The sequence below is a fragment of the Camarhynchus parvulus genome, chromosome 8 (assembly GCF_901933205.1).
Source record: "Camarhynchus parvulus chromosome 8, STF_HiC, whole genome shotgun sequence".
NCBI lineage: Eukaryota > Metazoa > Chordata > Aves > Passeriformes > Thraupidae > Camarhynchus > Camarhynchus parvulus.
In genome coordinates, this window is record NC_044578.1 from 27,236,364 (window position 1) to 27,256,826 (window position 20,463).

General features: G+C 53.6%; 1 protein-coding gene across 1 annotated transcript; it reads right to left on the reverse strand.

Moving 5' to 3' along the window:
* Positions 1 to 10: 10 nt before the first annotated feature.
* On the reverse strand, positions 11 to 20,232 carry LOC115906084 (ADAMTS-like protein 2). The gene is made up of 19 exons (XM_030952968.1): positions 20,185 to 20,232; positions 18,392 to 18,479; positions 13,731 to 13,953; positions 11,596 to 11,671; positions 10,992 to 11,094; positions 10,199 to 10,344; positions 9,848 to 9,971; positions 8,515 to 8,595; positions 8,024 to 8,199; positions 7,343 to 7,772; positions 6,262 to 6,670; positions 5,427 to 5,533; positions 5,115 to 5,241; positions 4,575 to 4,788; positions 3,820 to 3,975; positions 3,273 to 3,443; positions 1,472 to 1,648; positions 595 to 739; positions 11 to 482 (listed from the first exon to the last, which is right to left on the reverse strand). Exons 1-19 carry the CDS (start codon positions 20,230 to 20,232, stop codon positions 364 to 366), a joined length of 3,120 nt encoding a protein of 1,039 aa, XP_030808828.1. The 3' UTR covers positions 11 to 363.
* Positions 20,233 to 20,463: the final 231 nt, after the last annotated feature.

The window sequence follows — 20,463 nt, forward strand, 5'->3', positions numbered from 1 at the left end:
TTTTGGTGTGTTTTGGCTGTTGCCCTTGTAGTAGGAAGCCTGCAGGGCAGAGCAGAGGGATGCTGCTGTCCCTGCCCTGCTGCAGGCTGGCCTCGGCGCCCTCGGACATGGTGACAGCAGGGACGGGCTCTCCCAACTCACTCCTCAGTAGCTTTCTAGGCACTGATGGTTTGTCTTGTGTAAAACCCTCTCAGTGGAGAGGGAACAGTGATGACTAAGTCATAAAAATCATTCCTCGTTGAGCAGGCTGCTCTACAGGGACTGGTTCCACAGCCAGGCCAAGTGGGGTGGCTTCAAGTGGAAAGTCTGGCTTGAGGGGGCTGCTGCCCCTGAACTTGGAAGGAAAATAGGGCCTGGCAGCGCTCAGGATGACTTGAGGCGACAGGACCAGCAGCAGGCCTTCCTGTAGTACCAGTGTGAGCACAGCTTCACCTTCAGCACCAGCACGCAATTGGCCGTCGCTTTGTCTTCACAGGCATCTTCTGGGGAGCAGAAGCACACACAGAAGGGGTTACAAAGGAGATGTGCTTCCCCAGCAGGGACATCAGGGACAAAGCCAAGGGCTCCTCCACCTCTCTGCCCTCCCAGATGTACCTGGTGCCTCCGTGGGGCACGGCTGGAGTTGGCACGTCTGCCTGGCCTCTGGCTTGGCAGCGGGGTCACAGCCCTGAGCCAGCGCTTCCCCCTGGTAGCACTTCACCTCCCGCAGTCGCACACCAGCACCACACGTCTTGCTGCACTGTCAGGGTCAAGAAACAGCACAGAGAACATGAGAGGCATTTTCTGCTTTTCGACAGCTCCCAAGTTCTTTGCTCTACTGAGGTCTCCCCATCTCTGCTTTGGATCCCTGGTCTTGAGGAGGTTTGGGTCAAATGCCACACTGATCTCAAACTTACTCTCCCTTTTTTTTTTTTTTGCTGGAGGAAAGCATCCATGAGTTGGGGTTGGGGCAGAACAAGGGAGAGTTTGCTTTTCATCTCTTTGCTGCAGCTCACAATGGAATGCAGCTCCATTTTTGTTTGTAGCGTTGATGCTGTGACAGAAAATTGAGAAAATGGCTGCTATAAGCCAGACACAGCTCCCCAGTCTTCCCATACCCTAAATGTTCACCAGTTACTACTAAGGGAAAGAGGGAACGACAAAACATAAACTTCTGGGAGTAGAGGAGACACGTGTATCCTGTATGCTTGGAGTGTGGTGCATGCTCTTCTTGAGGCAATAACCCCCATGCTCCAAGATTTTGTCCAGCCTGTGTGTGAGTCTCTCATCCTGCTGCCTGTTCTGCAGAGGAGCAGAATTTGGGATCCCATCAACACTTGACAGATCCATGGCAGAGCAGAACTTGGGGTCCCATCCAGACTTGGCAGATCCTTGGCAGAGCAGGCTGCCAGAGAGCCTCAGCACAGATCCTGCTCCACCCACCAGGGCTCCGAGGCCTCCCCTGTCCCTTCCCCCTCATCCCCGGCCCTACCTGGGACCAGGAGGTGGTGAACCACGTTGAACACGGCCTCCTGAAGCAGACAGCTTGTTCCTCAGGCTTTGGAGAGGTCTCACAGCGTTTCTCAGGGTACTCCCTGTACAGCCCGTTCTCCAGGCCCACGCACAGCACCAGCCGGGTCTTCACCCCTCGCCCACAGCTGGCGTCACACTGCGAGGGAACAGAGCAGCCTGGTGACAAACGATGCTCCAGCTCCAGCAAAAGGGCATTCTGCTCAGAAGGAAGGCTTAATGCCTGTGCTAACACCAGTCTAACAGAGGGACGTGCTGGCCAGGCCACAGGAGCAGGGGGTGTCTCCAGATTTCCCAGGGAGCAGGGACAGATGCTGGTAATCAGTGTTCAGCTGAGCTCACCTTGGCTGGCCTCGAGAGCAGCTACCGCAGGGCGCCTGGAGCGGTCAAGCTAAGACTGCAAGAGGTTGTTCCTGTCTTATTTTATGTGCAGCTCTGCTCTGAAAATCCAGATAGCAAATGCATGTAGCAACCTACATCTTGGAGTACTGCCAAGCTTTCTGTGGGCCCAAGGGGACCCAAGTGGTGCAGTGCAGGTGATGTGCACAGACAACTGCTGAACCCAGAGCTATGCAGGCTGAGCTGGGAGGGCTCTCTCCCTCAGGACACCACCAGGAAAAGCAGCAGGAGGCAGGATCTGCTCCCTGATGCCCATGCAGGCAGTTGCCAGTTTGAGATTTCACTGCTTTGAGTCCTTTTTCACCACAGCAGGGCCAGCACAACTGGCTTGCATCTGCCCTTAGTCATCCTGAAAACTCAGAGCTCATCAGTGGAGAGAACACAGCAGAGAAGCTGGCATAGGCAAAGGTGGGGAGCTCAGCTGGTCTTTCAGAGCTCTGATGAGTTTCACAGCCGGGTCACAGCTGAAAATGGCACTTCAGGACTGTGTGTGACCCACATGGAGGGCTACAGAACTGCCAGGTTTAACCAGCCTGTGCTTGTTACTGGTGCTGGAGGAGGCTCAGCTGAATGCAGTCAGCAGCTATAAAGGGAGCAAAGTGATAAGAGAGGCTTAGCCATGATTGCAGGGAAGAGGGCTTGGCTGCTTCCCTTATTTCCTAGAATTCTTCCTTAGTGCTATATGGATCCCTGTTTAGCTCAAGACTTCAAAGAAAAAGCCCAAGCCTCACAACTGACTCAATGTGTTTCTTGGGATACTCTGGGATTTGGATCAGCATGTTTGGCAAAGCATGAAGTCTTTTGGCCTTGAGCAACAGAAAGGGAGTAAAAAGATGTGCAGAGACTGAGTGTTGGGTGGAACAGAGCACCTGGACCACGTTCACTGGACTGTAATCCCTGAAGCAAGTACACTGTTGTGGGCTGGATGTGAGTTTCAGCACAGGGATCTGGGCTGTGGTTCAGGTTTACCTCCAGCTGTTACTTATCAGAGATGAAAGTGGTTTTGTTCAGACTTTCTCTTTACTGTGGGGAAACTCGTGTCCTCTGTGGGGGTGAGTGAACACGGCTCTGCTGAGAAGCCAGGTGGGAGAGCAGTTTCCTCAAGGTCTTGCTGCCCTCCCGTGGAGCTCCTTGGGAAGGCAGCAAATGCCACAAACTTTGGGGGTTTTGCGGCGTACGGTAGGGACAAGCTGGGATATTCACTACTCCTTCCCTCCTTCTTTCTCAAAGGAGCTGGGACAAGAATACAGATCCATGTGTGGAGGTAGAGCTGTGCTCTGCCAAGGGAACCAAGCTCCCACCACATCCTGTGGGATATGGGGTGGAAAGGAGCTCTGAGGATGCAGGGCTGGGTTTGGCTTTACCTGCTCCCACTCCTGCTCCAGCCAGTGTGCGGGGCAGTTCTTGTCTCCACACGGGTGGACAGCCAGGGGCTTGGTGGCCGGGTCACATTGCGAGCTGGAGATCACCTTGCCCTCCAGGTTGCGACACGCGATGAAGCGGCTCATGCGCCCCTCGCCACATGAACCTGAGCACTTGGAGAGCAAAAGGCATTTAGACACATCAGAAAGCAGGGAATTGGACAGGTCAGGGTTGGGGGTGCCAGTAGAGTTGAGTCCAGAGTCCAGCCCTGACACTGGGACTGTTGCACTGGATCCCAAGGGGCTTTAAGAGGTTCATTTAGTCACGGGCTTCCCTTCTCCAGGTGCCGTGAGCTTCCCAGATTATTGACTAGAGCCCAGCGCACAGTTAACCAAAATAGACAGCAAGGAGAGCCAAAACGAGAGGTTTGGTTTCCGTAGCTTGGCCCTGCCCGAAGAGAGCCGACAGAGATCTGCAGCAGATCCGCCCAGCCGCTCCCACCCTGCAGCGCAGCGCGGGGTGCCAGGGGCGCAGCGCAGCCGGACTCACGGGGCCCCAGTCGGAGGCGGTCCAGCGGCGGTCGCAGGGCGGGCCCGTGCACTCCCTCTCGCTGCTGGGCTTGCGGGACTCGTCACACAGCGGAGCTTCCACGGAGCAGCGCACCTCGCGTTTCATGGTCCCCGCCGTGCCGCACCGCGCCGAGCACTGCAAGGGACACAGCGAGTCAGCCCCGGCGCTCAGAGCACAGAGCAGGGATGGGGAGGCGGCTGTGCCGCCTCCTGTTTCCCTCCTGCTGCTCTAGGAGGGAGGGGAAGGGCCCCAGCAGGGACAAAAAAAGGTGTGTCTGCCTCTGTGTCCGCCTCTACCTTTGCTGCTCATTTATTTTGGGACCTAGAGCTTCAACACATCAATGGGCTGATGCTTAAACTGCTGTTCAAAGTCACTGGGCCACAACCAGAGCAGTCAGTCAAAGGGACTGCAATGGGCTTTTAGGTTTTTTTTGTATCTCCATGGTACTGTTTCCCAATTGTACCTCAGTTTGGATCCTCCAGAAGAGGAAGCTTCTTGCTGGCAGGGCTTTCACTTGCTCATTGTTCTGCTTTAGAACTGACCTTAGAAAGAATGTTTTGTGATGGACTTTGTCTGCTGAGCAGTGCCAGAACAGGGCAGCTACACATAAAGGCACTCCTTGTGGGGAACCAGGGTGGAGTTGGCCAGGGGCTTCCTCAGCACCCAACACCTGCCAGCCACCTTCCTCCAGCCACCCCCCAGCCCTGGAACTCAGCTCTGGGAGCAAAGCCTACCTCAGACCACTCGGAGAGCTCCCACTGGGGCCCACAGGCCTTGTTCTTGCAGGCTTTCCTCTCCATGGGCCTGGCCAGCCCCGCTGCCTCGCAGAGATCATCGTAGACAGAGCTGTCAAAGCCCGGTGCCAGCATCTTCCAGCAGCGCACGGTGCGGTACTGGGAGCCCTCGCCGCAGGTCCGGGAGCACTCGCTCCACCGGCTGGTCTCCCACCTCCACGAGCAGAGAAAGCACAAAGGAACACCCAGGTAAGGGGGACCAGGGGCATGGGGTGGCAGAAACACAGGGCTGCACACCCAGGGCTCCCTCACCCAGCAGCTGCTGCTGTGGCTCTGCTCATCGCATCTGAGTAAATGTGGTGCTGGCCTTTAGCAGGCAATTCGGGTCCCAAATTCTTCCCCTCTTTTTGCTTACAAGGGGATATGAGGTCTTCTTAGTTTAAGTGTACCTTTCAGCCCAAAAATGGCTGCATGCCTTGAGCAGAAAGTGATCCTTAGAAAGATATCTCTCTGTGGACAGCTGATGTCACTTCCACTCACCTAGGCTGGCAGTCTCTCCCTGTGCAAAATTCGTGGGTAGGTTCTGGTCGGGTCAGGGCGTCACAGTAGGATTCATCCACTTCCACTCCATCATAGCGCACACACATGGCATAGGAGGTGCTGATACCTGCTGGGCCAGCAACACCCTCAGCCGAGCTCCATCAGAGCCAAGAGCCTCCTCCCACCAGCATTAAACAGCTGGAGTGCTCACTGCATCTGAAACTCTCCCTGTCATATAAAGAAATACCAGGATTCTCTCCCTCAACAGCCCAAAAGGACTTCACATGATCAGTCACCTGAAGCCAAACCTACCTGAAGTGCAGGTGGAGCTGCAGGGGGCATAAGCTGAGACTTTCCACCGATACATGTCAGCCAAGCTGATGTCGTCGTGGCCCACGGGGCTCACATCAAACTCATTGCTGTGGAAAAAGGAGGTGGTGTGAGCTAAAAACGAAAAGAATTGCTGCAAACATGAAATATAGGGAAATTCCTCCTTGCTGTCTTTGAAGATGGAAAGAAAGCCAGTGTTTCTGCTTTCCATTTCCCTCACCTTGGGCAAGGCAGACCACTGATGAGCAGAGAGTGCAAAGCCTTGATCCACCTCCCAAATTCAACTAGCAAGGAGGAAGCATCACTCATAGTGAGTCTTGTGTATATCATGGTTTGCCAGCCATGGGGGTGCCCTCAGCCTCAGCTTGTACCTTGCCTCTAGGCATGATTTGAGTTGGAAAGGGAAGCTCAAGCAAGGTCCCTCTCATATACTGTGGTGGGGAGAGTTCATATGTGGCTTGCCAGAAATATTTAAAAGCTGGTCCTCAGTCTCCTGCCAGATGTTTACAGAAGGTTCAGAAGCTTATGTGCCCAGAGGAATGGGACAGGAAGGGTGTGACATGATGGTGGATATGTGACATGCTGGGGATTCCTGGCCTTGTTTACAGCCACACCAGGTCCTTCAGCACCACTTAAATGGACCCTGAAATATGTGCCGGGAGCTCCGTGTCAGGCCAGTTGTAACAACCAGTCCTTGGAGGAAGCACCTACAGCAGCTTCCATGGATAGACACTGGTGAGTGGGGACATCAAGGACAGCAGGGGACTGGCTTGGCCCTCCCTCCCCAGCCAACCATGCCCAGGAAATGAGGTGCCACCTTTCAGTGCCAGGGGCTCGCAGGGGCTCTGCCTGGCTGGTGTTGGTGGTGGGGCTGGCCCCGAGCAGAGGGCTCTGCACAGATGCCATCGTGCTGGAGTTGGCTGCTTCCCCCTGGCTCCCAGCAAACACCTCCACCTTCAGGTCCTCCAGCGAGTTCTTGCGAGCCAGGGCTCTGTGGAGGCCCTGTGGCCAGTGGGGCCAGAGCCTGGCTGTGGAGTTCCTGGGGGCCAGCCTGGCTGCCAGGGGCTGCAGCTCCCTGCAGAAGGCGGCGTTGTGGGGGTCTCGGTGACAGAGGCGCCTGAAGAGACGGAGCCTGGAGGACGTCCCACGGCTCTTCTCCGACAGCTCAGGTCTCCTCATGCTGTAGGGCACAGCTGTGCTGATGGAGATTTGGTTGAACCTGAGAGCTGGGATTAAGATACATCCTTTGACTATATGGAATGGCTTGTATTTCAGTGTGTGGCATTTAACAAGGTAAAAAACATTCAGTGTTCAGCATAAAAATCAAAGATTTCTACCAGGGAGCATCAGTAGGCTTTACCCAGGCCAAGCCTTCACTCTGTCTGCCCGCTACTCTGGAGCCCCATTTAAGCTCCAGTCTGGGCCTTCAGTCCTGGGTTGCACAATGTTACACATGTTCTTTGTTCCTGAATTGTTGTATGGCTTTCCCAGATCAACCTCGGGTATGACTTGTCCCCTTGCTGTCCCCTGATGATCCCTGGACTGTTGCCAGGCCCTGTTGCTGTCACTGCCCTGCCTGCCAAGCTCAGGCCCTGAGTGCTCTGCCTAATCCATATTACAGGATCACAGAACCACAGAATGAACAGATTGGAAAAGACCTTTGAGATCATCAAGTCCAACCTATGACCTAACACCTCCTCACTGCGGCCTCCCTCTCACAGCGTCCCCTTCCCTCACAGAGCTACTGGCCCTTGCTGCTCCCTGACAGCCTCCACCCCACTATTTACCATCCTTCCCTCCTGTTCACCCTGATGCTAAAGCCACCTGAGATTTCAAGAAGACCACTACAGAATGCTTCCAGTCAATACAACAGGGGAAGGAAAAACAAAGCAACCAACCCAACTCTGTTTCTCCACCAACTGCTGCTGCTTCCTCCTCCTCTTCCTCTCCTGCTGTGTTTGCATGGTAGACCTGTCTGATCTGAAAGTCGTACTTCTCCTTCTCTTCACTTTGTTCCCAGCCCCAGTCCTGGGTCTGACTGGTGGAGTTGGTCTGGAAGAAGTGCGGGGGACCAAAGTCTAAATCTTCTTGCCCTTCCCTTAGAGGAAGCTGTTCACTGGTGTCATCTGGTGACAGGGAGAGCCACGTGGCATTGAAGTCTGTCTGGGCAGCTCTGGAGTTGGCTGGAATGGGATGGCTCTGGCTGGTCACTGGTAGGTGGTGGTAGAGAGGCCTGGCAAGAGCAGGGGCTGCAGTCCGGAGAGGCGGTGTCCGTGGCACAGTGTAGTCGTAAGTTATGTGAGGCATTTTGCCATTAAAGTTATAGTACTGGAGGAAACAGGGAAAGAAAACAAAACTGCTTTTATTTTAAGGGTATGAATTTCCCAAAAGCCTTTTCTAGCCACATCTATTTGGTGATGGTTGTTAAGAGAAGACAGCATCCTCATAAATCCAAAAGGAAAGCCCCACCCACCTGTCTGGCTTCCTCAACCCCCTACACCCAGGTTTGACTTGGGAAGAAGGTTATATTCCTGTTATCTGAGGGAGACAGGTAAGCCTAAAGCTGGTTCCCCACATACCATGGCATTCAGAGACTGGTTAGTGGGCCCGTGAGCTATGATGTACTCCAGCCCATCCGAGTTCAGGCTCGAGGGCCGCCGGTACTTGAAGACGGTGCCGGCCACCCTGAAGTTCTGAGGGTTGTCAATGGCAGAGTTGCCGTTGAAGAAGAAATGTCCAGATTCGTCAGCAAGTGCTTCAAAGAGAGAGAAAACAGACAAATGGGACGTTCTGCAGAGCTCTGGCACCGAGGAGAGCAAAGAGCCCACAAATGAGGAAAGCCCAGCAGAAACAGAACCCCAGGCCCTGCCCATAGCAAACTTGGGTTCCAAATGTCTCTCCTGAGATGTGGTGGCCTTGGTTTTTGGAGAGATGAAGCTCCCATGTAGCTACCCTGGAGGGAATGCTCTCAGTAGCTCTCTCACAGCATAGGTGGGAGTGCAGAGAGCCTCCTCCCAGCTCCCAGGCAGCTGAACTGGGGTCTCCACACCCATCCAGCTCCTCTGCTCACCCAGGATGTTTTCTGTTTTCCTGCGCTCAATGATGAGGATGTCTGTGGCACCAGCAGGGATGTTGGTGATGAACACATAACCTGAGGAACAGAACAGAGCGTGAGGAGACCCCCAGGGCAGAATAAAAAGGTCTGGGTGGGAAAAGAAGCTCATGGCTCAAGTGTGTTTATAGGGAGGCAGCACTGCCCTTCAGGAGCAGGGTGCCAAGGACCTAAATGCACGTGGCACCAGTCTGTGAGCTCTCATCCCAGATCTCCTCTGCAATCCCATTAACAGATCACCATTACGGATGTCAGTCTGAGCACTGCTGGGTTTGGAGTTGGGAAGGAACTGCACAAGGAAACAGTCTGGCTTTGGGGGTGTGGATGCTTTCACACTCTTTCTGGCAGGAGCACAGAAAAAAAGCTTAGTAGTGATCAGGGCTGATGCTGAACAGAGGGTGGAAAAAGAGCATAGGTCCCCTCAGCTCCCGACTCCATGGAATTTGTCTCAGGAGTAACATAAAAATTGACCTTTAAAGGGAGAGGAAATAAGAGCCTTTTAAAGTTGCATGGTTTGGCAGTTTGTCTTTCCCGCTGGAAGCGCAGGTCCTGTCTGTTCTGTAAGATATTATGAGGGCTGGAATGGGAGCCCAAAACTGTACCCATACTGCTATAGGGGGTAAGACCATTACCCCTGCCCTGGAAAGGGGCCTGAGTGCTTTTCTAGGCTGCTGTTTGTAGGGAGGGAGGCAAACTAGTGAAACAACATCAGTGTGAAATGCTGTTCCAAAACATCCTCAAACCACAGTTCGTTAATTACTAATGAGCATACCACAGTCCATTCCTCCTGTGGCTGGAGGACAGGGCCACCAGGCTGCAGGGAACCTCAGCCCTATTTCAGAGGGGTTTGTCCCTCAGCTGTGCCAGCCACAGAACTGGGGAAAGCAGGAGATTAAATGCAGGTTGAAAAAAATGCTGTGACCCTCATCATAGCTTAGGTTTCAGATGAACACGTAGCACAAATAAAAGAAGATTCATTGATCTCTTCACATTATCTGAGGTGGGCGAGATGCCAAAATCAATAGGAACAAATAGATCCCCAGCTGCTTCCTATTCTGAACAGGTGAAGGGAAACCTTACCAGCCTAATATAGAGCACATCAAACCAATCTCCTCTGATGATTAAGTGAGAAGGACAAAACACAGGCGTTTAAGCAGGGCTGGTGGCACTCCTCAACTTTGTCTACCAAGCAGCTGGGAAAGCTCCTACCCACGTTCAAGCCAGTCCCCCTCCATGCCAGCTGGTGGTGAGAAGTAGCAGGGGAAGTCTCCAGACTGGTAGCAGGGAGTACCTATCTGTGAGATTGCCTTTCGGAAGGTGCCCGAGACACGGTGGCAAGTGCTGCCGTCCCCTCCACACACCCTGCATCTGTCCATGGTCCGGGGTGAGTACAGGCTCCCATCGCACCCAACTGGCTGCAAAGGACAAAACAAGAGAGGGTTTCCTGGGCCAGCTTATCTCCACAGGGGCAGGGTCTTTCCCTGTGTGCTCTTTTGGGGCGGTTCTGGGGGTAGTAATGAATGAATCCAATGCGAGGCCTCTGTTTCAATTGTTTCAATTCCCCTTGGCTTTGCGATGACCAGGAGGTCCAGCCATGCAAGTAAAATCCCAATTTCTCTACTGCTTCCTGCCAGGGCCTCACCTCACACTTCCCATTGATGCAGACCCCTTGGTAGGTCCTGTCCTTGCAGAAGGTACCATCCTGTGCTCGGGCCATCAGCTGCCTCTCTCCACTGCGGGTGGTGCACTGGAGGTCGCAGGGCTTGTTGGAGATACTGGTGTAGTCATCTGCAGGGACAGAGGCACAGGGTCACCAGGGCAGCTCAAGGGGGACCTTCCCCTTTCCCTGCTGATGGTTTGATGTCACCCTGGATGTTCCTGCCACTTGCAATGACACCCCAAGGCCACGGATTTTACAGCAGCGAAGGGGTCACGGTGTGAGGCTGCACTGGGGACCGTGCCAAGCAGAAATATTTCCTGCCGGCAAACCCTCTTCCTTGCCATGCCCTTGTAGTGCCATCACTGTGCCCAACATGGGAATGTGCATCAGCAGATCCCAGGCCACACATAAATGCAGAGGAGCAAAGAAAGGGCTGTAGGAGGGGCACTGACTGTGTGGGCTGGTGGCCAGCTCTGCCCAGTCACCTGAGCAGCTGCAGGTGCAAATGTTCCATGTCCCTTTGGCAGCTAATGGAAAAACAGGTGAGTCCAGAAACAGGGTAATACCTTAGGTGAACTCAGTCTGGGCCTCAAGGGACAGCTGGACACCCATGTGAAGTCACTGTGTGGGAAATGGAGGAGCAGCCTGTTCAGAGCAACCCAGAGCAGCCAGGAGCATCCATCCCTTGTCCCCTTGGACTTCACTTTTCTGTGCCCAAGAAGATCCTGTGGGTGTTTTCTGACCCTCACCACGGTGTGAAGTTGTGAAAACCCACCTGGATAGAGGGGCATCCAGTGGTAATAGTGCTTCCCAAAGGCTTTGGCATTGAAGCTGGAGCACTGCTGCTGCTTGAAGCTTGCTGTGTTGGCTGGGCAGGGCTATGGAGGGAATAAATGCAATCAAAAAGCTCCCTATCTCACAGCCATTCTTGTGACAGCTGCTTGTCCCTGCTCCATCCTTGCAGGATGAAAATGCCCTGTCCACCCTGGAAGGAATTGGTGATGGGCTTGGAGGTCCCCTAAGAGGGGCAGAAAGGCCAGGCCTTCATTGCCAAGGGCCTGTCAAACAGCTGCATTTAACAGCCCTGCAAAAATTCCTTCCAGCAAGGGGAAAAGCAGCAACAAGAAAAGCACACTGGAAAAACTTCATCCCTCCCCTCACCCCACAACAAATATGCTTTTACATCCTTTTGTCCCAAAGAACAGAGCCCATCTCCCACATCCTCAAAGGCACACCACCCCAGGAGAGGATCGTATCCCTTCTCTCCATCCTGAGGGACCAATCCCACCCCCAGTGCTGGTGATTTTGCAGCTCCAAGTAGGACCCCCTGAGTCCCACACCCCCAGTAAGGACCAGGCAGGACTGGAAGTGGTTCCCACCTGCTGCTGGCACAGTTGGTAGTGCTTGGCTTGACCAACACACATGGTGCTGTTTGTTCCCTGGGGCATCTGGAGCCTGAAAAGCAGAAGTTTCCTGACGTGAGCTGGAGGTCTGTGAATACCCAGGTACTGAGGATGACACAGGAGTCAAGCCTCACTTAAGTGGGAGGAATAAGGCAGGTGTTTCACCAGAGCAGAGCTTTCTGGATCTACACTGGCCAACATCTCCTCTGAAACACATCTTCAGAGCTTTTAGGTTGGCTGTGATTTTAGGCTGTTCTTGTTTTGGGGTAGGTTGAGCAGACAGGGAGCAATTGCAGTATTGGCACCCCTGTGTCCCTTCAGCTCTGAGCTCCAGAAGGGCTGATGTGACCAAAAGACAATAGAACCCGATGGTCCATCACTCCTATGGATGTGCCCAGGATTTGCAGTGACCGGGGGAGGTGATTTCAGAATCCACTGTGCAATGGGCAGAGATGTGCCTGTCAGGGGCACTGGCCACCCCAACAGATTATCAGAGAAGGCTTGGACAGGTGATGCGCCAAAACCAGAGGAATTTCTCAACACTTGAATCTTTCACTCTGGCCAGCATGAGCTATCCAGGAGATACTGGGCTGATGCAAAGACAGAAATAATTCTTGAAAGTTGTGCAGATATATGGAGAGTGGCTGAGAGCACAGGTTAAGGCAATGCAGTAATGATCTGCACAATAATTTAGGCAATGTGTAAAGATCTGCAGCAGACAATGTGTAAACAGCACTGGGAACTGAGGCTACAAGAACACCACAAGCACATTCAGGCTGGCCTGGCTGGAGGTGCTGCAGCTGTCCCTCCAGAGCAATGCTTTACATGACACAGGCAGAGCCTAAATTTGCAGTAAGACTTCAAAAGTACCATGCCTTTCAGAAGCAGAGGCTTCCTGCAGACTCAGGCAGAAATTATTTCATGGCCATACCTGGCTGACACTTAAGCAATTCACCTTAAAGCTGCAGAAATCTTTGGACTGGGATTTCTCTTTATTTTTTTAATTCAGATTTGATCCCTGGACTAAAACACCACAGCAAACCATTCCCTCCCCAGCTGTGGAGTCAAGGATAGAGCTGGCATCAAATGGAGAGAAAAATCTCTCTTCTGGAAGCAGGCAAGGGGCAGAAGGGCTGCTCTGGCTGTGGGGGTGCAGGACAGCCCCAGGCTCCCTCCCCATGCTGTTCCCCACTGCTTTCCCAGGGTGCTGGAGAGGAGCAGCAGCAGCAGAGACATCCAGGGAGGCCACAGCCAGAGGGAAGGTCCCACAGCACATCTGGACCTTCACCATGCTGCCAGCCAGCTCACCAAAAAGAAGTTTTCTGCTGCAGGGAGGAGGGCAGGCCGGGGGCCCTGGTCTGAGTTGCTCTGCTCAGGAGTGCATTCATGCAGAAGGGAAAGCTGGCTGTGCTGCAGGGTGCCTGCTCTCATTAACAGCCACCAGCCTGGGGCAGCAGGGCACAGAGCTGCTGGAGGATGAGGAGGAGGGGGAATTGATGGCAAGGTAGCCCAGAGAGGGCAGCAGAAGTTCAGGCAGCTGCAGTTCCCCTGCTCTCCCCAACCCCACTGATCCCAGCACTGTTACAGCTGCAGGGGACAAATGCAGATGCTGCCAGGTGACAGCCAGATAAATGACAGAGGGGAAAAAAACTTGCCAGCTCTGCAGGGAATAAAGAGGGAAATTGCTGAGATGTGGTTGAGCTGGCTGCTGGCAGCAGTAAATCAAGTCCCCATAAGGTGTCTGGCAGTATGTGCCCACATCCCGAGCACAGGAACCGGCCACAGCAGCCATGGCAGTGAAGGTCTGTGAGGGAAAGGAGAGGAACAGGGCCAGCCCATAACCCTGTCATCTTCAGGACTCCAAGAGAGGACCAACCCCTTGCTCCCCATCAGATAAGTCAAGCTGAGTGGGTGCCATGGGGAGCCTGTCCCCTGCCCACTGCAGCGTGCTTCTCCTGTCACCGCTGCCCACGCACAACAGCTGCCTTCCTTTCCCAGAGGCCACAGACGAGGGAATGGCTGACCCTGCGAGCCCAGGAGGTTCAGCCCCAAAGCACAGCTCTGGGGCACCCCACTGCCCTGGCCAGGGGCTCAGGCTGGCCCCAGCTCACCTCTGTGTCAGGCAGTGCCTCTCCCGGGACGCCACTCCCCCTCCGCAGGACCGCGAGCAGGTGGACCAGGAGCTCCACTCTCCCCACCACTTGGTGACTTCTTCATCCCAGCTGCCAGCTCCATCTGCTGCCTCACTACTGTCCTGACAGAAACAGAGCATTGTTAGCTGGAGAACCTGGCTCCTCACCACCAAAGGCAGCTGTCCTGTCACCTGGGTGCCTCCTGAAGGCCCAGCAGTGGGACAAACTCAGAGTCTGAGTCCTCTGGGGCCACACCAGGATCTCAAAATTAAATCTTCCCTCCAGGACTGAGTCCTACATGGGAAGCAGGATGCCTTGGGATCTCATGGGATGGAGAAGGGCTGTAGGGCTGGACATGTGTGGCAGAAACAGCAGCTGCAGCCTGGCCCCACAGCATCACTCCCAGCACAGCTCACACCTGGCTCAGGAGAGAAGAGGAAGAGCTGCAGCTCTTGGCCGTGCAGGGAAGCTGGGAGTACACAGGTGTCAATCCTCAGAGCTGCATTTCCATGAAAAACCTTCCCTTTGTGACTAAAGCAGCTCAGATCCAGGCTCCTCATCCCCCAATAATTTTCAAGAGAGCTTCAGAACCCGAGCCTCTCCCCACAAACCCCACTATGTTCAGAGGAGGAATGCTCCCTCTCCCAGCACACCTTTCTGGGTCTCAGCCTTTAAATTTGGCAAACCTGAGCTCCTCTGGCCCCAGCAGGGTCCTTGCAGTAGGCTGCTGCTGGCTGTGCCTCCACAATTCCCAGCAGGTAAGCAATTCCATGGTTTAGTTGGGTTTTTTTCCTGGCAGTATTTTCCTGTTTAGTGTCTGATGGTCTAAAAGCTCCCAGGGACTTTGGCAAACTTGCCTGTGCAAGAACTAATCTGCTGTTTAGTGAAACACAGCTGTGAGTAGTGTTGAATGCAGCCCTGAGTTTAACACAGGACAGTGACTGGAAGGGATTTATCCAGCTAAGATGCCAAGTGTTCAAATATTAATGGACAAAAATTAATACTCTGTGTGTGTGTGTGAAGTGTGCTTTCTTAAAGCAAGGGCTCAGGGAAGTTGTATCAGTGCTACTGTTAGCAAAACATGCTGGGTTTAGTTGGTCCTGTTGTAAACAACCCTCTGCAAAGCAGAACTGATGGATGGGAGAGCAAACTCTGCAGGGTTTGCTCATCTCTAAATGTGCTCTGCTCACTGCTTGGGCTGTCTCTTGGCTTTTATGCTCTTTCAGGGTGTAATAAAGCCAAAGTGCTCTTCTTTTTGTCGTGTAATTCCTGCTTGAGAACTTGTGTTTCCTCAGAGCCTGCCAACAGAGCAGCCTCTGGGCAGAGGAGATGCAGCTGCTTTATGCAAATGGTTTTCAGTTGTAACTTAAATGGTTGAAATGTGCATAGTGCCTCTTTCTGATGGCCAACTGCTGTAAAAAAGCACTGTGTTACCTGATGCTTTGCTCTCCAGTGATTGCAATAGCTGATTTCAAAAACAAGATAACAAAACTCTTTGCTGTAACTTCAGTGTTCTGGCTGGAGCTGACAGGGACCAAATGCTGTGGCCAGCAGCTGAGCTGCTCATTAGGAAAGTGAAATTAAAAGAAACAGACATGTTTTCAAAAATACCTTTTTCTGTTCTTCCAAACTATCATCATAACCAATTTCCTGTGAGCATTTTTGTCTCGCTGTGTATTATCAGACTGTAAATGGAAATTCTAACTATTCCAAGGAAATAAACCAAAAGTCTCTCATTGTAAGGGATTTTCAGCTAAAATCTTTCCCTGACCACTCCTATGCTGCTTTGTGACACATATTTCAAGGCTGGGGTGGAAGAGCCCTTCACAGCTGTCAGGAAGGAGAATTCCAGTGATTTATCTGGTGTCTGAGAGGAGAGCTCAGCACAAAATTGATTCTCCCATAGCTGGAGGAAAAACCAAAGCTGGTGTCTCACCCCTTCCATGAGGCACATGGGCTGCCTGGACAGGAGATAAAAACATGAGACTGACAGAAGATAAAACCAGGAGTAGCTGTAACCTACAAGGGAGTCCTGCCCTGAGAATCTTGTGATCCCAACAGGTGAGAAGGGGCAGGAGGAGAAGGTGAAGTGAAATAATCTGCTCTGTTGATCTACCCCAGCTACAAAGCAGAGTTTGTGTGTTTGGAGTGGTGAGAAGCTGCAGGCTCCTTTCCAGGGTTCCTGCTCTTGGGGTGCTTTGCCTGGGTGCAAGGAGATCAGGGATGTGGGGGCACAGCTGAGGTTTGGGGGAGCTCAGCTTCCCTGCCTTTGTGAGCTTCTTGCTGTGAGAAATAGGATAGGGCACATCTCTGCACTGCACCTCAGTGACAGGATGAAGATTTATTGAAAGATGCTGGTCAGGGAGATTTGTTCTTTTAATAGAAAGTGTTCTCCCATATCCATAATCCCTGCTCCTGCTTCCTCTCTGTGCTGGAGGAATCAATCACTTTTTAAGTGGATTGATTTGGCTCTCAGGTTTTCCATGACCAAGCTCCCTTGCCAGACCTTCCCTAGGAGCATTTATTTTCTTGTGTAAGCAAGGACAATGCTGAGCTGTCCCCTTGGCCATGTCCCTTATGGCTTGACTGCATCAGAGTCCTAGGCCTGGACTAGGAGTGGGAACTTCAGGTACTTGGAGCTGGGGCAGCTGGTTCCAATCTCTGCTGAATTTATTGTATTGTCAGAAAGAAGTCTGCATTGACCACGACACACAAATGGTTCTTGTTTTTAATTGAAGATATATGCATTTTCCAAAAGTCTAGATAATAAATTAAGGACTGTGGGACAGACTCCAGATTAGATTAACTCCTAGCTTCAGCTTCCCAAGCCTCTCAACAAATCCCAAGAGTGAATTCTGGACAAATGAATCCCCCTACCCCCCTACTCCTCACAGAGGGAGAAATAAAAGGAGCTGAATTTTGAACTCTTTTGCACTGTCCTGGTTGTGGGAGATGCTGGAGCTGCTCTAACTTGCACTCTGCTGCAGAATCATGGAAAAGGAGCAGGCTAGAAACACCAGAGCACAGGAGATGCACATGGGTCCAGCCAAGGGCTCTGCCTAAAGGAGACATGATTCCTTGGGTGATGAGAATTTCCATCCCTAGAAAAGACACCATATTCCAGCTCAGCCAGGTGCTCCCACAAGAATTCCCCCGAGGTTCCTGTGGTTTGGCACCTGGTGGTTGCAAAGCTGCAGCTTTTCCTCTCTGAGGCTGACCAAGGCATTCCTGTGCCTGCACACCTGTGCTGGGGGCCGTGGCAGGGCTGCCCTCCCATCCCCTCTGCTGGGGGAGCAGAGCTGGCAGCCCCAACCTGCAGGGAACCTTTCCAGGATAAAATGCCTGTCTCCAGACTTGCCAGCATCACAGGAACACCACTCTCCCAGCCAGTGCTACTGAAAGCTCTCTCTGCCCAAGCCAAGGCCCAGCAGCTGCTTCCCCTCTCCCCCCTGCCAAACAAAGGCTGCCACAAGCAAAAAATGCTTCAGCCCTGCACAGAAGGGTGGGCCTGGCCTGACGTCCTATCGGATTTCCAGGCGGCCTTTCTGAAGTTTAAAGGGATAAAATAAATTCTCCACTGCCTCTCTGTCATGCCCTGGATCAGCTCAGAGCTGCTCTGGCTTTCCCAGAGACCTGGGAATGACTGCAATTACCGTGTCGGTGGCCCAGTCCCCCGTGTTGCTTATTGTTGTGCCTAATCTTGAGATTCATTAGAGCCTGGCTCCTGGAAAAAAAGCTGTCTGGGAAGAGAGACCACAAACATGCCTCCTTAATAGAGGAGCTGGGGGAAAAAGCTCTCCCTACAGCCTTGAGGGCTGGGCCACCACTGAAGGGCACAGTAGCTGTCGTAAAATGTTCTGCTCAACCCTGTCTGAGCGTGTAGGACAACTCAAAACAGCAGCTGAAAATGAAATAAATTCTTCCCAGACCTTTTCTGGGGTTGTTAACTGTATGTCCTCTACCAAAAATTTCCACAATCCCTTTACTGAAGGGCTTCTCTCTAGAGCAAACCACACCACTTACTGAAATACTAAGTAGCTTCAGATGTCTGAATGCCTGGAATGAATGGCAGATTATTATCTGGGAATGAATGACCGTGTGCAACGCCCCTGGTTTGGGTTCCCCCATCTCATTCTCTGACTAAAGCTGTGGTGATACTCTCTACCAGAGCCCTGAGAAAAAAACAATAGCAGTTGCAATTATGCCCCGATGTTTCACAAAAGAATTGGGGTTTGTATAAAGCTATTTCTCATCCTGACATTGTTTTACACTATTTGTGTAGACTAAATAGTCTGTGTGAGAGATTCAATACTGGAAGCAGACACAAACCCAAATTTTCCCTAGAAAAGCTGAAGCAAAGTATCTGAGGAGTTTTTCATAGGGGCAGGTATCTGAGGTAAAACCAGCAATGCAGAATAATTTTTAAGGGATCAGGAAGAACAGTAATCTGTAGGAAAATGGAAGCCTGTTAAGGATGTGGAATTGCAGCAGATAAGTAACAAAAATCTGGACATGTAATGAGGCACGGATGAAAAGCAAATTAGAAAAGCAGTGAACAGAAGTCAGTGGAGAAACTACCAAGTTGTGTTCATAATCCTGCCATGACAGAAAGTTCACAGGCAAGTGCTGCACGTCATTACGGAACACTGGGTCCAAGTTGGTTAGGTCATTCCCTGCAAGCAGGACAACGCTCTTATCCTGGGGCAAGCTGCTAGAAAGGATGGCAAACTGGGCAGGGAGAGCAGGGAGTGAACATGAGGCACATCTATCACCAGGTTTTGCAGAGGCATTGAATGCAGTTAGGAAGGAAGTTGCATGCCCAAACTGTGGGTTGAGGTTTTCTGACGCTCTTTGTAAAATGTTTTATATGGACAACGGGAGGGCAGGAGGAACCACAGGTTAGTTCCCCAGTGAGCATTTTGTGTGCTGCCTCGAACTAGAGACCGACAACGATCAGTACCAGCCACCGGGACAATTCACAGCACATCATCTGTGATCAGAGTGCTCCGTGGGGAGCGAGGGAATCTTCAGGGCAGAGCTGGTGTGTGTTTATCCTGGGGAGCCCTCCTCCCGCCTGGGGATGCCCTTGTCTGAGGTGTTCTGCAAACACAGCTGCTGGGGCAGGCAGTGCACGCGTGCTGATGGAGGAGTCCATCCTGTTCAGTCCCGAATGAAGGATTTCACATCTTTTTAGCTTGACCTGGCTTGCTCTGCCTGAAGCTTCTGACTTAGCCCGGCAGCTCAGGGTAAACAGAACAGGCAGGGAGGTAAAAGCAAAGTGGGAATGAGACACTTGAGCGTCAAAATTAAGACAAACCCCAGAAAAGAGGACACTGTTGCTCCTCAAACCTGAGTTGTCCCCAGTAAATCTGCAGTGTCTGGTCTTCTCTGTGTCTAAAACGGCTCATGTGGGATTGCTTTATCCCAGCCATGAGTCTGGGGGTGGGAAACACAACCCAAAACCCTCTTCCTTTAGCAGAGCAGAATTCCTTAGGCAGCAGAGAAATCCGGCCGGGTTCCCCTCGAGGAAAAGGGAGCGCCGAGGCACAATGCAGGCAGTGACCCGTGGAGGCAGGGGCACTGCCGGCGCCCCGCGAAGCCGGGATTTCTGCCGGGAGCACGGATTTCTGCCCGCCCTGCCACGGGAACGGGGGCCATTCACCCCGGCTGGGCCTCGGGAGGGAGACGGGACAGGCACAGGGGTCTCGGTGAAACAAGTGCCACGGGAGGAGGGCCAGGTCGAGGGGTCCTTTGTGGAGAAGAGATGAGGGCAGCGCGGGGCGCTGATGCCTGGACAGGCACCCCATGGTTAGTGGGGAAAGTAGCTGCCTGAAGCCGTGCTCGGAGTGGCGGGGGGGGACGGGGAAGGGGGAAATCTGTTTGTTTCCAGCCCTAAACTTGAGCCAACCTTCTGCTAGGGACGAACGTGGAGGGATGGACGTGGTGGGCAGCTTCGGGCGAGCCCCCATGCGGGGAAAGGCGCCGCGCCCCCGTGGTCCCTCTGGTGATGCTGGGACCCTCTTGGTGCATCCTCACACCCCCGTCAGCCTTTTGTTAGTGCCAGGCACGGCGAGCGGGCAAAGCCTGCTCCTCGGGGTCACCCTGGGGGACAGGCGACGGAGCCCCCTTGCCGAGCGGCGCGGGAGGGAAGCGCGGGGATCCCGGAGCTCGGGAACCTGCGCGGAAGGGCGAGGGGCCGCGGGTCGGAGCCCTCTCCGTCCGTCCCTGCCCCGCCGCGGCTCCCCGAGGGGAGGGAGGCAGGAGGGAGCGAGGGAGGGAGGGCGCGGGGGGCGGCTCGGCGCTTACCTTCTCACCGAGGGGGGCGGCGGCGCGGAGGAGGAGGAGGAGGAGAGGAGGAGGCGGCGGGGAGCGGCGGCCATGCCGCGCTGCTGCTGCCGCTGCCGCGGAGGAGGAGGCGGCTCGGCGGCCCCACCAGCGGCGGCTGCGGGCGCGGCGGGGCCCGCGGAGCGCGGCCCGGCATGGCTGGGGGAGTTAATGACTTTACAACCTGCCGGGTGGCGGGCGGCGACCCGCGGCGCGGCCGCTCGGCGGGGGAGGGATGGAGGGATGGGGATGGGGATGGGATGGGGATGGGATGGGATGGGATGGGATGGGATGGGATGGGATGGGATGGGGGCCGGGCGCTCCTCGGGCCCCGCCGCGCCCCGCCTGCCCCTCGCACCGCCCTGCTGCTGCCGCCCCCCCGGGGCTC

Coding starts and splice junctions, on each gene's coding strand:
- LOC115906084 (XM_030952968.1), bottom strand. CDS start 20,232: ATGCCGGGCCGCGCTCCGCGGGCCCCGCCGCGCCCGCAGCCGCCGCTG. Junction 11,672..13,730: donor AGGCACTGCCTGACACAGAG/GTGAGCTGGGGC, acceptor TCTGCTTTTCAG/GCTCCAGATGCCCCAGGGAA. Junction 3,444..3,819: donor CCGCCTCCGACTGGGGCCCC/GTGAGTCCGGCT, acceptor TTGCTCTCCAAG/TGCTCAGGTTCATGTGGCGA.